The sequence below is a fragment of the Prionailurus viverrinus genome, chromosome B3, assembly GCF_022837055.1.
Source record: "Prionailurus viverrinus isolate Anna chromosome B3, UM_Priviv_1.0, whole genome shotgun sequence".
Classification (NCBI taxonomy): domain Eukaryota; kingdom Metazoa; phylum Chordata; class Mammalia; order Carnivora; family Felidae; genus Prionailurus; species Prionailurus viverrinus.
The window spans coordinates 45,628,847-45,643,089 of record NC_062566.1 but is presented as its reverse complement, the minus strand read 5'-3'; the positions used below and the strand labels follow the sequence as shown (position 1 = coordinate 45,643,089).

General features: G+C 36.4%; 1 protein-coding gene across 1 annotated transcript in view; it reads left to right on the top strand.

The window, feature by feature from the left end:
* Positions 1–14,243, top strand: part of UNC13C (unc-13 homolog C) — a 606,187-nt gene that overhangs the window by 218,437 nt on the left and 373,507 nt on the right. Inside the window, exon 9 of the mRNA XM_047864534.1 lies at positions 13,355–13,433. Within this exon, the coding sequence (XP_047720490.1) occupies positions 13,355–13,433 (79 nt within the window). The remainder of the gene's footprint in view (positions 1–13,354; positions 13,434–14,243) is intronic.

Here is a 14,243-nt window from a genome sequence, read left to right as displayed (position 1 = left end):
GTCAAAGCTGGGGTGTTAAAAATGGGAGAAGCAGAGGAAAGAAGTCTAGACCAAAACTGAGTCAGAAGAGAAAGTTAATAGAGCTCAGAGTACAGCATAGACTATACCCACTACTTGGGCTTTCTGCCCTTCTTTTTCTTTCATTCTTCAAGTAGAGAGCTACCTACAACTTCCTGTCTGCCAGGAACAGTGGTACTAATCTATGCTTTAGTTTGGAGGAATATTAATAGCCCTAGGGCAGCAGTGAGGCGGCACCTATTTGATCTACTTCAATAACATTCCTGCCTACAGAAGTCTATAATAAATTAATTACTACCAGTAATGTATAATCTACTCATATATATCATCTCAATGCTCCCAACACTGCTACAAAGAGGGTAATTATTCCATTTTCTGTATGAGATCACTGAGATTCATATAAGTTAAAAAATAATTACTGGTCTAGTAACGAGGCTCTTATCTTCCTGTGACAAAAACCTTGCCTGCAAACTCACTTCATTGTGAGGTCATTGACTTTCTCCCTGGTCCTCAGGCTTTGCTCTTGCTCTTTCCAGGAGTTATTTCAAAGATAAAAATCTTACTTTTTAAGACCGAGACTATGGTTCATTTAATATCTAATCTCTTTGTTGTCAAGACCTATTCACTTGAACCTCTACTTTTTATTTTTCCCTGTTACATGCCAGAGTTGGCTCTAGAGAGGTAGATACAAGTGAGATTTGTCATTTTTTGAAACATGTATTCTAGTGGGTACATCTGTATAAACAACCAAACAATGTAGTTATACAGGGGTTATGACAGAAGACTTAGAACAACTGTTCTCAAAAGTGTTTCTGCTTGACCCTTATCTTTATAGCAGTGTTTTTTACAATAGTTAAATTACGGAAGCAGCCAGAGTATCCACTGATAGATGAATGGATAAGGAAAATGTGAGATAGATACATATGTGTGTGTGTGTATGTATATACACACGTGTATACACACACCACAATGAGATATTATCCAAGCATAAAAAGGAATGAAATCTTGCCATTTGCAACAACATAGATGGAGCTAGAGAATATAATGCTAAGCCAAATAAGCCAGGCAGAGAAAGACAAATACCATATGAATTCACTCATATGTGGAATTTAAGAAACAAATCATTGGGGCACCTGGGTGGCTCAGTCGGTTGAGCGTCCGACTTCTGCTCGAGTCACGATCTCGCGGTCCATGAGTTCGAGCCCCACGTCGGGCTCTGGGCTGATGGCTCAGAGCCTGGAGCCTGCTTCGGATTCTGTGTCTCCCTCTCTCTCTGACCCTCCCCCGTTCATGCTCTGTCTCTCTCTGTCTCAAAAATAAATAAAAAAACGTTAAAAAAATAAAAAAAAAAGAAACAAATCAAGCAAGCAAGGTGGGGGAGAAAAGACACAAGCCAAAAAAAACCCCACACAAAAAAACCCACAAAAAACCAGACTCCTAACTATAGAGAACAAACTAGTGGCTACCAAAAGGGAGGTGGGGGTGGGTGGGTGAAATAGATGTAGGGGATTAAGAGTACCCTTATCTTGATGGCACTGAATAATAGATGGAACTTGAAATTCTATATTATACATCTGAAACTAATATAACACTGTATGTTAACTGTACTGGAATTAAAATTTTAAAAATGTTCTTCTGCTCCAGTTCAACCAAAAAGTAGGCTGTTCTCTATTAGCAACAAATATTTATTTACCTTTGAACCCACACAACTGCCGATAAGCCCATCTTTGAAGCCAGGAGTCATGATTTTCCCCTCTCCTCTCCTCCTCACTGCCCAGCCCCTCCCACTGAGACTCTCTGATGTTGAGGTTACAGAGAAGTGCAGTTGTTTGAGATGGGGAGGAGGTAGGTACCTTCAAAGTCCATGAGTGTTAGGTTCAAATTTCATTTGGGAGGTAGATAAGTGTGAGCCTATGCCACTCAGCAAGGAGGCCAGTACCAATAGAGGAAGTACTGGAGTGAAAATAGATGAGTGGGGAAATAGTGTGTTGACCCTGGGGATCTATAAAGGAGTTCAGGATGGCCGGAACAAGAAGGTAGAGGGAAAAGTCAAAGAAGATGAGACCAGAGGGACAATCATACCTTACTGGGATATAAAGACATTTGTTCTATATCTTGTATCCAATAAGGGATATTGAATATGAAAACTGTATCTTTGTATTAATAGTCTAGGAAAAAAAAACTGTTGGCAATGTAAAAAATGGGCTGGATAACAAACAGACAAAGGAAAACAATGAAAAGATGAGCTAAAATAGTAAGACCTGGAGTAGAACACTATCAGTATGGGCGTGTAAGTTTGTGTAAGTTTGTTTGTTGGTTTATTTATTTATTTTGAGAGGGGGCAGAGTGAGAGAGAGAAACTCATGCAGACTCTGTGCTGTCAGTACAGGGCCCATCGTGGGGCTTGAACCCACAAACTGTGAGATCATGACCTGAGCTGAAATCAACAGTTGGGCACTCAATTGAGTCACCCAGACGCCCCTACAACATCTGTTTTTACACATTATAACAAACCAAGATGCATTGGTTTACAATGTCTTGCAGTCATTGGTAAGTAAGCAGCAATTATAAGGATTTTACTGTCTATACATTTATATATCTAGTAAAAGTGCTCTGCGGAAGTGTTGTAATTTTATTGTTATTGCTAGCAGTATGAGCTGGACATTTGCAATTTCTTAACGTTTTAGTTGAGAAAAATTAGGATGATTTACGGAAGGATAGGATGATGATTTGAGGCTTTGGGTGAGGTTGAGAGCCCACCAACATCACTGTCTGCGGAAGAGCTGCCACTACTTGAAACAAGAGAGACAATAATGAAGCACTATTTTATTTAATGCCATAACCCCATTGCTCTTGATAGCTTAAAAGACAATAATTTGGAAAAAGTCCAAGACATTGATCATTCTGGGTTGAAGAGTAATTCTCAAAAGCTGGACTCTGAATGAGAAACTTAAGGAATAACAATTCACTTTGTTTATATTTTTCTTTTCAGATATAGAGATATATGATACATGACAAATCTGTGTCATTGATGAAGTTGGTTTAAGAGGGCCCTTAATGTTATTTAAAATTTTTTAAAATGCTTATTTACTTTTGGGAGAAGAAAGAGAGAGGGAGAGGGAGGGAGGCGTGAGCAGGGGAGGGGCAGAGAGAGGGAGACACAGAATCTGAAGCAGATTCCAGGCTCCAGTCAGCCAGCACAGAGCCCAAAGCAGCTCGAAACCACAAACTGTGCGTTCATGACCACCCAGGTGCCGCAAGAAGGCCTTTTAATAAACGCACAATTTAAATTCTACTTGCTAAGAAAGCATATCAGAGATTAATTTGATTTTTCCCCTAATGTAGAAATATATAATGCTGTATCTTATAACAGGTGGTGTGTTAATTATGATGAAATATAGAATCAAAATATCTTTAGGAATGGTGATTAATTGAATGTGGATAATGAATCATCCAATTACACAGACAAATGTCATTCAGTGTTGACAATAATAAAAATAAAAAGGTGAAAAAAGAGGAAGGGAAAATATCCTGAATAACACATTCTAATAAGCAGCAGTTGAATAATTAAAGTTGATAATGATCATCTGGAAAACTGTGTTAAAATGTATGTACAATATAAAATATTAAGCAAATGAAAATGATTATTGTATGTTTACCATTAAGTAACTAAATACAAAGAGTTGTTTTTTAAAGTCTGTAAGAGAATACAGCTATATTATAGGAGAGGGATTTAGAATGATTCATTATTAATCTTTTACATTGCTTTAGTGTTCCATAATGCTAAAAAAGATTAATTATACAGCCCTGCCCAATAATTGTCTTGGAAACATAGAAAAAAACAGAAGCACTGTGATCTGTTTTTTGTTGTTGTTTTCTTTTTTAGGCTTATACTCTTCAATTAATTTAACAACTCCTTGTCATATAAATAGAGTCTACTAATTTTATGATTTCTAATGGAAATTATCCAGCCCGTGAATATTACCAATTAATCCTCAACCACCCACTTGTGGAAACAGCACACCTTTATCTCATAATCAGAAAGTACTACCTTTGGTAAAACTGCTTGATAGTTTCCACAGGAGTCTCTTGGTACCTTCTCTGAGATTTTTTCCAATCTATATACATTTAGTATGTTATCAGATCGATTCTGGGATAAGATAATAATATATATTAAAATCAGCTTTCAGTGGTGCCTGGGTGACTCAGTTAAGTGTCTGACTTCGGCTCAGGTCATGATCTCGCAGTCATGAGTTTGAGCCCCGTGTCGGGCTCTGTGCTGACAGCTCAGAGCCTGGAGCTTGTTTTGGATGCTGTGTCTCCCCCTCTCTCTGTCCCTCCCATGCTCATGCTGTCTCTCGCTGTTTCTCAATAATAAATAAACGTTAAAAAATTTAAAATAAGCTTTCACGTCTTTAATCTTAGCAGATTCTTTAACAATTTCAGGATGTATATCCTTTAGATAATGTGTATTGGTTTGTTCTGTAACAAGATGATTAACTGAATCTGAGTCAACACAGACAGCAATATAATTTCATACCTCAGATTTTATTAAACTCTGTAAATTCCCTTTATTTAAGAAATTTTTTAATGTTCATTTCTTTTGAGAAAGAAAGTAAGAGACTGAGGAGGAGTAGGGGCAGAGAGACAGAGAGAGAGGGAGAGAGAGAATCCCAAGCAAGCTCCACATTGTCAGTGCAAAACCAGATATGAGGCTCCATCCAATGAACCATGAGATCATGACCTGAGCCAAAATCAAGAGATGGGTTCTCAACCAACTGAGCCACCCAGGCACCCCAGTAAATTCCTTTTATAGTAATGCAAAGAACTAAGAAGTAAAATTATGAAAAATAATGACTAGTGTAGAACAAATATTGAATCAAATATAGAAGACACCATAATTTATGGAATTTTATCCATTTTGTAAATTTTATGTGATGATTGACTTTCCACATATTTCCTTAGGTCTCATGTTTTCATCCCATTTGTAATGCCTATAGTCTAAAAGCCTCCTTTTTTCCTGGAGAGAACTCTTGAATGGCTGAAGAGGGGCTGTTTGGGGAGGATTGGGACTATTTTATACACTGATACAGGATTTCTGATCTAAAGATAATACTGTCTTGGAGTACACTTAAAGTGTTTCAAATAATAGTAAGAACTCTAGATCAATTGGGATAGACTTCTTACATCTTCCAAAAAAAAAAAAAGAAAAGAAAAGAAAAATGTGTGTGTATAAAGAACATGGGGTTTGAGGTAAGAGTCCTTCAGTGGAAAACAAGCTCTGCCATAGACTTGTAGGCCTGGATAAGTTGCTTAACTTTAGTTTCATTAAAAGTAAAGTAGGGTTATTTGTAAGCCTCAGTTCATATTATTGTTGTAAATATGCAATAATCCAATCATATGAACAGTGGAATATGATAAGCCCTTGAGCTTGTGTTCAAATCCAATCACTGCTATCTATGACTTAGTGATTTGGGGAATAATTCTAAACAATTCTGTGCATTGATTTCCTCATTTATAATATTATGGAAATAATTGTACCTATACTTTATTGGATTTTTTGGGAATAAAATGTGGTAATAGATGTCAAGGTTGGCTGTAAGTATTATCATTATACCTGGCTGCTGGTAAACACAACATAAATATTAACTCTTGTTAGCTAGTTTGCTGGCAATGGTTAGCAATAGCTTAATCAAATCAGCTGTACCAAAAAGGACTGAAATTAGACTGCTGCTTCCCTAGAATCAGATAGTACCTTCAGAGTTTCTTGTCTGCTGTTGCCTGTTTTGATGATTGTTCCTGACCTCTTCATCATTGAGCCTAGCTAGTTTCTTACAGATTTTAACTGGTATCCTTGAACTTGACTTCTTGCCTGGAAAGTCAATGATTTATTTATCTACATATAATTCCAGTCTTCACCATTTTTAGTTTTAATCTTTCCCAGATCTCTCTATTGGGAACATACTTTTAATTTTTTTTAAATTTAAACTTAACATATGGTGCAATATTGGGTTCAGGAGTAAAAATCAATGATTCATTAACTTAAATAAAATACCCAGTGGTCACCATAACAAGTGCCCTCCTTAGTATTTATCACCCATCTAGCCCATCTCCTCACCCCCCTTCCTCCATCAACCCATAGTTCTTTAAGTGTCTTGTGGTTTGTTTCCTTCTCTTCTGTCTCTCCTGCCACTTCCCATATGTCCATTCATTTTGTTTGTTAAATTCCACATATGAGTGAAATCAAATGGTATTTGTCTTTCTCTGATTGACCTATTTTGCTTAGCATAATACAGTGTAGTTCCATCCACATCATGGCAAATGGCTAGATTCCATTCTTTTCGGTGGCTAGTATTCCTGTGTGTGTGTGTGTGTGTGTGTGTGTGTGTGTGTGTGTGTGTGTGTATGCATATGTGTATGTATGTTTGTGTATATATATATAAATATATATATATATGTATGTGTATATATGTATGTGTAGGATAAAGAATATATACATATGTACACACACCCACATACATTACATATTCTTTATCCATTCATCATTGATGGATATTTGGGTACTGTCCATAGCTTGGCTGTTGTCGATAATGCTGCTATGAACATTGGGGCCCTGTACCTCCTTGAATATGTATTTTTGTATCCTTTGGGAAAATACCTGATAGTGCAGTTGCTGGATTGCAGGGTTGTTATATTTTTAGTTTCTTTTCTTAAATTTTTTTAAATGTTTTATTTATTTTTGAGACAGAGAGAGACAGAGCATGAACAGGGGAGGGTCAGAGAGAGAGGGAAACACAGAATCCGAAGCAGGCTCCAGGCTCTGAGCTGTCAGCACACAGCCCAACGCGGGGCTCGAACTCACGGACCATGAAATCATGACCTGAGCCGAAGTCGGACGCTCAACCGACTCAGCCACCCAGGCGCCCCACCACCAACCTCTATTTTTAGTTTCTTGAAGAACTTCCATAGTGGTCTCCAGAGTAGCTAGCTGCACCAGTTTGCATTTTCTCCAACAGTGCAAGAGGGTTCTCCACTCCTGCCCTGCATCCTTGCCAAATCCTATTGTTTCTTGTATTGTTAATTTTAGGCATTCTGACAGGTATGAGGTGGTATCTCATTGTGGTTTTGATTTCTATTTCCCTGATGATGAATGACGTTGAGCATCTTTTCATGTGCCTCTAAGCCATCTGGATGTCTTCTCTGGCAAAGTGTCTATTCATGTCTTCTGCCATTGTTTCACTGGATTATTTGGTTTTGGGGTGTTGGGTTTGATAAGTTCTTTATAAATTTTGGATACTAACCCTTTATCACATGTGTTACTTGCAAAAATCTTCTCCCATTCTTTTAAGCCACCTTTTAGTGTTGTTGGTTATTTCCTCCACTGTGCAGCAGGTTTTTATCTTGATGAAGTCCCAATAGTTCTTGTTTGCTTTTGTTCCCCTTGCCTTTGGTGATGTGTCTAGTAAGAAGTTGTGGCTCTGAAGTCAAGGAGGTTGCTACCTGTGTTCTATAGGATTTTGATGGTTTCCTGTCTCACATTTAGGTCTTTCATCCATTTTGAATTTATTCTTGTGTATGGTGTTAGAAAGTGGTCCAGTTTTATTCTGCTTGTCACCGTCCAGTTTTCCCAACATCATTTGTTGAAGAGACTGTCTTTTTTCCATTGGATATTCTTTCGTGATTTGTTGAAGATGAGGTAGCCCTATAGTTCTGGGCCCATTTCTGGGTTTTCCATTCTGTTCGATTGTTCTATGTGTCTCTTTTCATGCCAGTATCATACTGTCTTGATGACTAAAGCTTTGTAATACAGCTTGAAATCTGGAATCATGATGCCTCCAGTTTTGTCTTTTTCAAGATTGCTTTAGCTTTTTGGGGCCTTTTGTGGTTACAAAAAACTTTAGGACTGTTTATTCTAGCTCTGTGAAAAATGCTGGTGGCATTTTGATAGGGATTACATTAAATGTGTAGGTTGCTTTGGGTAGCATAGATATTTTAACAATGTTTGTTCTTCTAATCCATAGGCAGGGAATGCTTTTCCATTTCTTGTGTCCTCTTCAATTTCTTCCATAAGCATTCTATAATTTTCAAACTATAGATCTTTTACCTCTTTAGTTAGGTTTATTCTTAACCAGGAAATCAACAAGGAAACAATGACTTCTAATGACAAACTGGACTAGATGGACCTAACAGATAGATTCAGAATATTTCATCTTGAAGCAGCAGAATACACATTCTTCTCAAGTGCACATGGAGCATTCTCCAGAACTGATCACATACTGGGTCAGAAATCAGCCCTCAACAAGTACAAAGAGATCAAGATCATACCATGCATATTTTCAGAATACAACAGTATGAAACTTGAAGTCAACCACAACGAAAAATTTGGAAAGCCCTCAAATACGTGGAGGTTAAAGGACATCCTAACAAAGAATGAATGGGTTAACCAGGAAATTAAAGAAGAAATTTTAAAGGATATGGAAGCAAATGAAAATGGAAACATGACAATTCAAAGCTTTGGGTTGCAGCAAACGTGATCCTAAGAAGCAAGTGTATTGCAATTCAGGCCCAACTCAAGAAGCAGGAAGGGTCCCAAATAAACAACCTAACCTTATACCTAAAAGAGCTAGAAAAGGAGCAAGCCTGAAGAAGAAGGGAAATTATAGAGATTAGAGTAAAAATAAATAATACAGACACAACAACAACAAAAACAGTAGAACAGATCAATGAAACTAAGAATTGGTTTTTTGACAGAATTAACAAAATTGATAAACCTCTAGCCAGACTTATCAAAAAGAAAAGAGAAAGGATCCAGATAGTTAAAATCATGAATGAGACAGGAGAGATCATGACCAACACCACAGAAATACAAACACTTACAAGAGAATACCAAGAAAACCTATATGCCAACAAATGGGGCAATCTGGAAGAGATGGACAAATTTCTAGAAACTCACAAAGTAACAAAACTTAAACAGGATGAAAAATGGAAAATTTACACACACCCATAACCAGCAAAGGCATTGAATCAGTAATCAAAAATCTACCCAAAAACCAGAGTCCTGGGCCAGATGGCTTCCTAGGGGAATTCTACTAGACATTTAAAGAAGAGTTAATACCTATTCTCAAATTGTTCCAAAATACAGAAATAGAAGAAAACTTCCAAAGTAATTTTACAAAACCAGCATTACCTTGATTCCAAAACCAGACAAAGACTCCACTCAAAAGGAGAATTAAACTTGGGCTCCTGGGTAGCTCAGTTGGTTAAGTGACCAACTTTGGCTCAGGTCATAATCTCCCCACTTGTGAGTTTGAGCCTGCTTTGAATTCTGTGAATTCCTTGAATTCTCTCTCTTCCCCTTCCCTGCTCACATTCTGTCTCATTCTCAAAAATAATACATAAACATTTAAAAGATTTTTTTAAAAAACAGAATTACAGGCCAATGTCCTTGATGAACATGGATGTAAAAATTCTCAACAAGATTTTAGCAAATCAAATCCAGTAGTACATTAAAAGAATTATTCACCATGATCAAGTGGGATTTATTCCTGGGCTGCAGGTGTGGTTCAGTATTCACAAATCAATCAATGTGAGAGACCACATTAATAAAATAAAGGATAAGAACCATATGATCTTGCAGAAAAGGCTTTTGACAAAATACAGCATCCATTCTTGATTAAAAACCCTCAACAAAGTAGGGATAGCTGGAACATACCTCAACATCATAAAGGCCATATATGAAAGACCCACAGCTAACATCATCCTCAATGGGGAAAAACCAGGAGCCTTTTCTTCATGGTCAGGAAAAGACAAGAAATTCCACTCTAACAATTACTATTTAACATAGTACTGGAAGTCTTAGCGTCAGCAATCAGACAGCAAAAAGAAATAAAAGGCATCCAAATCAGCAAGGAAGAAGTCAAACTTTCACTATTGGCAGATAACATGACACTTCATAGAAAATCTAAAAGACTCCACCAAAAAATTGTTAAGAGATAATACATGAACTCAGCAAAGTCGCAGGACATAAAATCAATGAGCAGAAATCTGTTGCATTTCTATATACCAATAATGCAGCAGAAAAAGAAATCAGGGAATCAGTTCCATTTGTAATTGCACCAAAACAATAAGGAACACTTTCAATAAATGTTACAAAGGTGCCTGGGTGGGTCATTTGCTTAATTGTTCCTTGATTTCAGCTCATGTCATGATCTCATTGTCTTGAGATTGAGCCCCATGTTGAGCTCTGGGCTGGGTGTGGAGCCTGCTTAAGATTCTCTCTCTCTTCCTCTCTCCCCTGCTTGCTCTCTCTCTTTCTCTCAAAAATAAATAAATAAATTAAATATTTCAAAAATATCTTACATTTTTATAGAGCTTTACAGTATTTACCAAACACTTATCCACTCTTGAGGTAAGGCCATTAGGGAAACTTCTTCTTTTTCTTCTTTTTTTAATACTCAGATTTACAATAAAAGTTTTATTATTACTTGATGAATAATCCATTGAAAGTTTATGTTTATGCAAACATCTTATAGTAATAATGAAAATGTAAAACTCTAAGGAAGTACAACGTGATTTTGAGCATTTTTTTAAAACGGTAAAGATTAAGAGAAAATTTCTATTGCAATTACAAATTTTACGAATTTCAAAATATGAATTTAATGAAACTAAACTCAAGGCAGATAGAAATTTTGGATTCATGTCTGTAACTTGGGCTCATTATTCCATAATGTTCAGGTTTGGCCTGGGTCCTTGGCTGTCTCTGTTATAATGAGACAAGCAAAGGAGTGAAATTTAAGACCCAAGAAAATACATGTGTGACACTGATTCCTGAACTTGTGAGTAGATAAGTTTGCTCAAAATTCTAGGTGCTCTTGGGAATTTGAATTAAGTTCTATGAGCAGGAAAACATGAAGAAATCATTAGTGTAAAAAACCACACAACCCATGTATATATTACACTTTGTAGTTTATAAATCACTTTCTCAAGCATTGTCACAATTGAATGTGTTTCTTTACATAGTTATTTAAGTCACATTATTTAGCAGTCAAAACATTTCAAAACATTCAGATGCAGCTAGTTAGTGTTTTTGCCATGTAGTGTGATGGCAAGACATTTATTAATTATACTTTATGTCACTATTAATTCTCTTCACAGGAGGTAGAAAATAGAAACCACTAGGAATCCAAGCCTTAGATTGGAGCAAACGAAACTCAAAAGATCCTTCTAGAAACACACTTATATACCCTTTTCCCATAAATGTGGTATTTGGGATGTGTCAGAATCAAGAATGAACTAGCAGTGAGAGGGGAAGAATATGGAAAGAGAATAGGAGGGAAGTGAAAAGTTACACTGATGGAGGAGTTGGTTCACTTTCTGAAGACAGGTGTTGAGAAGGAAAAAAAGAAGATTTAATTGCCCTTTTCCCTTGCTTGATACTGCCGTTTCTTGCAGTCCATAAGAGCATGCTGCCAATGATGTGTGTGTGTGTGTGTGTGTGTGTGTGTGTGTGTGTGTGTTATCCTAATCTTGGTTTTTGACTGGCGTTGTGCCATTGGCCTAGAGAGTATCAATTGGCATTGTTCTGGGTAATGATGGAAACTGTATGAACTCTTCTCTCATACAGTCATTGCTGAACAGGCTCTCAAATGTCATTTTCCCCACACGTACTATCTTCCCTCCTATCGCTTCTCCTTTTCCTTTTCATTCATGTGTGTTGATCTCTGCCCCGCTATTATCCTTTTCCTGTATTCTATGATCTAAACAAAAACTTTTGGTTGAAATTCATGAACTTAAATATAATTTGCTCAGAATTGACAGACTTCTTCCTCATGTGCAGTGGTATTAATATTCACATTTATTACTGAATAAACATATAAGTTATAACCTTGCTATTTATTGATGTTCTATCTTTATTAACACTTTCTTTTAGTACTATTTCACATAACGAGTTGTGTGATAACTTAGTGAATTATTCAAGATCATCAAGCTAGTGATTGATACAACTGGAAGTGTTGGAGTTAAGACCCCGGCTACTATAAAAAAAAAATCCAGTAAGGCAAAATTTTCCCTTCATTAAGCTAAGAGCAAAGAGGCCATCTCTGTGTCAGTGAAAACGGGGCTGTGAGATGCTGATAATCTATTATCAGCTTTTGTGGCCTGTTCAGGGGCAGAGGTGCATAGCTAACACCCTTGCCTTTGAATTGTGTGTGCCTGGTGAAAAAGGTGATTCTAATAAGCTGGAGTTTAGCAAGAGTTTTATAGGTCAGGTGAGCATAAGGGAAGCTCTCCTCAGTGACTTGAGCACATTTGTGGTTGTATAAAATCACTAGCTTAGATGCAACAAAAAACAATTCAATGTATTCCATTATTTTAATAAAGAATATATTTCAAGAATATTTTTAATTGCAAACATGGTAACACTTATTATGGAGCATTGACTCTTACCAAATTTATAACAGTGAGAATCTTTGCTTTTTCTTTGACTCAGTATCACTCCACAGAAGTAACTCTTGCTATCAATTTAATGAATATCTTTCTAGGTATTTTTCTGTGTATATATAAGCACATGTAATACAGTATCATACTAAACTTACTAAAATGCAAACTTACTTTTTTCACATAACATGATTTTTTTTCATTTATACACATATGTATTTAACTCGTTTACTTCATTGTGTTCTTATTGGATAGATAATATAATTCATTCCATAAATATTTAGGTTACCTAGCTTGTATTGCTATTGCAAAAAGAAATGGTGCAGTGAATATCCTTGGATAACAAATTAATTTCTTGTTGTATTTTTCTGTGCTGTAGATTCCAAAAAAGGAAAAATTCTGATATAAGGGTTATTACAAATACTCTAAATGCAACTATGGCCTTTTGAGATACCAGTTTGGAGTTTCATCTGTGAAGATGAAACACATCAAAAAAGAATGATATTTTTTACAAATACAGGTATTTCTTATATCGTTGCAGACAAAAGTTGCAGTAAAAATGGTTTGCTTCTATCTCTCCAGAAATACAAAGTTACATGTAACTAACAATTTTTATTATCTTCCTTGTGATGCTGACAGAAAACCAAGGTGTCAGCCAAGCCAGGCTAAAGTTTCAATGTATGGAACTATCCAAGAATACAAGTGATCACTTTGGTAGCTAGAGTCTCCTTTGCACTGGGTGAGGGTTGGTGAGTTCACTGGGTGAGGTCTTAAGAGGCTTGGATTTTTCCTATTTTGTGAACCAGTTGAAAATCATGGTATACATTTAATCTTTTTTACAGCCTTTTTCTTAAAGGAAGTCCTTATCCCATTGAAATCATTCCTCTTTCTCCTCTTTCAGGGCTGGGCGAGGGCTTTATGGTATTGACAGTATGCCAGATCTCCGTAGGAAGAAAACTTTGCCCATTGTACGAGATGTGGTAAGGAACTCCTGTTTCATTCTCTTCAGTTGTATGTGTTGCCTTTTTCTTTATCATTAAGTGCCATGCCTATCTGTATTTCATAGAATAATACATATAAGAAGTTGAATTCTACCAAGTGTTGCATTTATCATTTCTTTAAAATCTATTAAATAAATGAAATAATTCTAACCTTTTGACAGAGTTTTTTTTTTAAGCCTTCTTTCTTTTTCTCCAACATGGGGCTTGAACTCCTGGCCTTGAGATCAAGAGTTGTATGTTCTGACAGAGACAGCCACGTACCCCTTAGCCCCCTTTTTTATTGGTTAAAATTACAAACCAGTTTAAAATGGCATAACAATTGGGCAAATAGAAGTCACAGGGCATGCTAACTGAGCTGCTGCAACTGGGCTTTGATAGGTGCAATGTTGCAAAGGACCACAAGTTTAATGGGCACTTGGAGGCTTGTTTTGGACTTCCTCACCTTATGTCACTGGATTCTACTACTTTATAAAGCAGCAGATACTATTAACCAATTCTTTATTTAATTAAGATCAAATTTAATCACATTAATAAGTGATTCCACTCTCTGAAGAAAATTACAACTCTCAAGTCATTAAAACCTCATTAAACCTAAACATAACTCTGAATGACTCAAGCTCTCCTATAACAAAATATGCACAGGACCACCTAAAGATGCAAAGGATTGATAATGGTCCACATTAGACTATTAAAAACAAATAGCTTAACTGCCAGAAAACAAAGTGTTTTGTTCTATCATCCAAATTGTCTCCACAGTTTCCTGGAGGTAAATTCTTAACAGTTTATGAC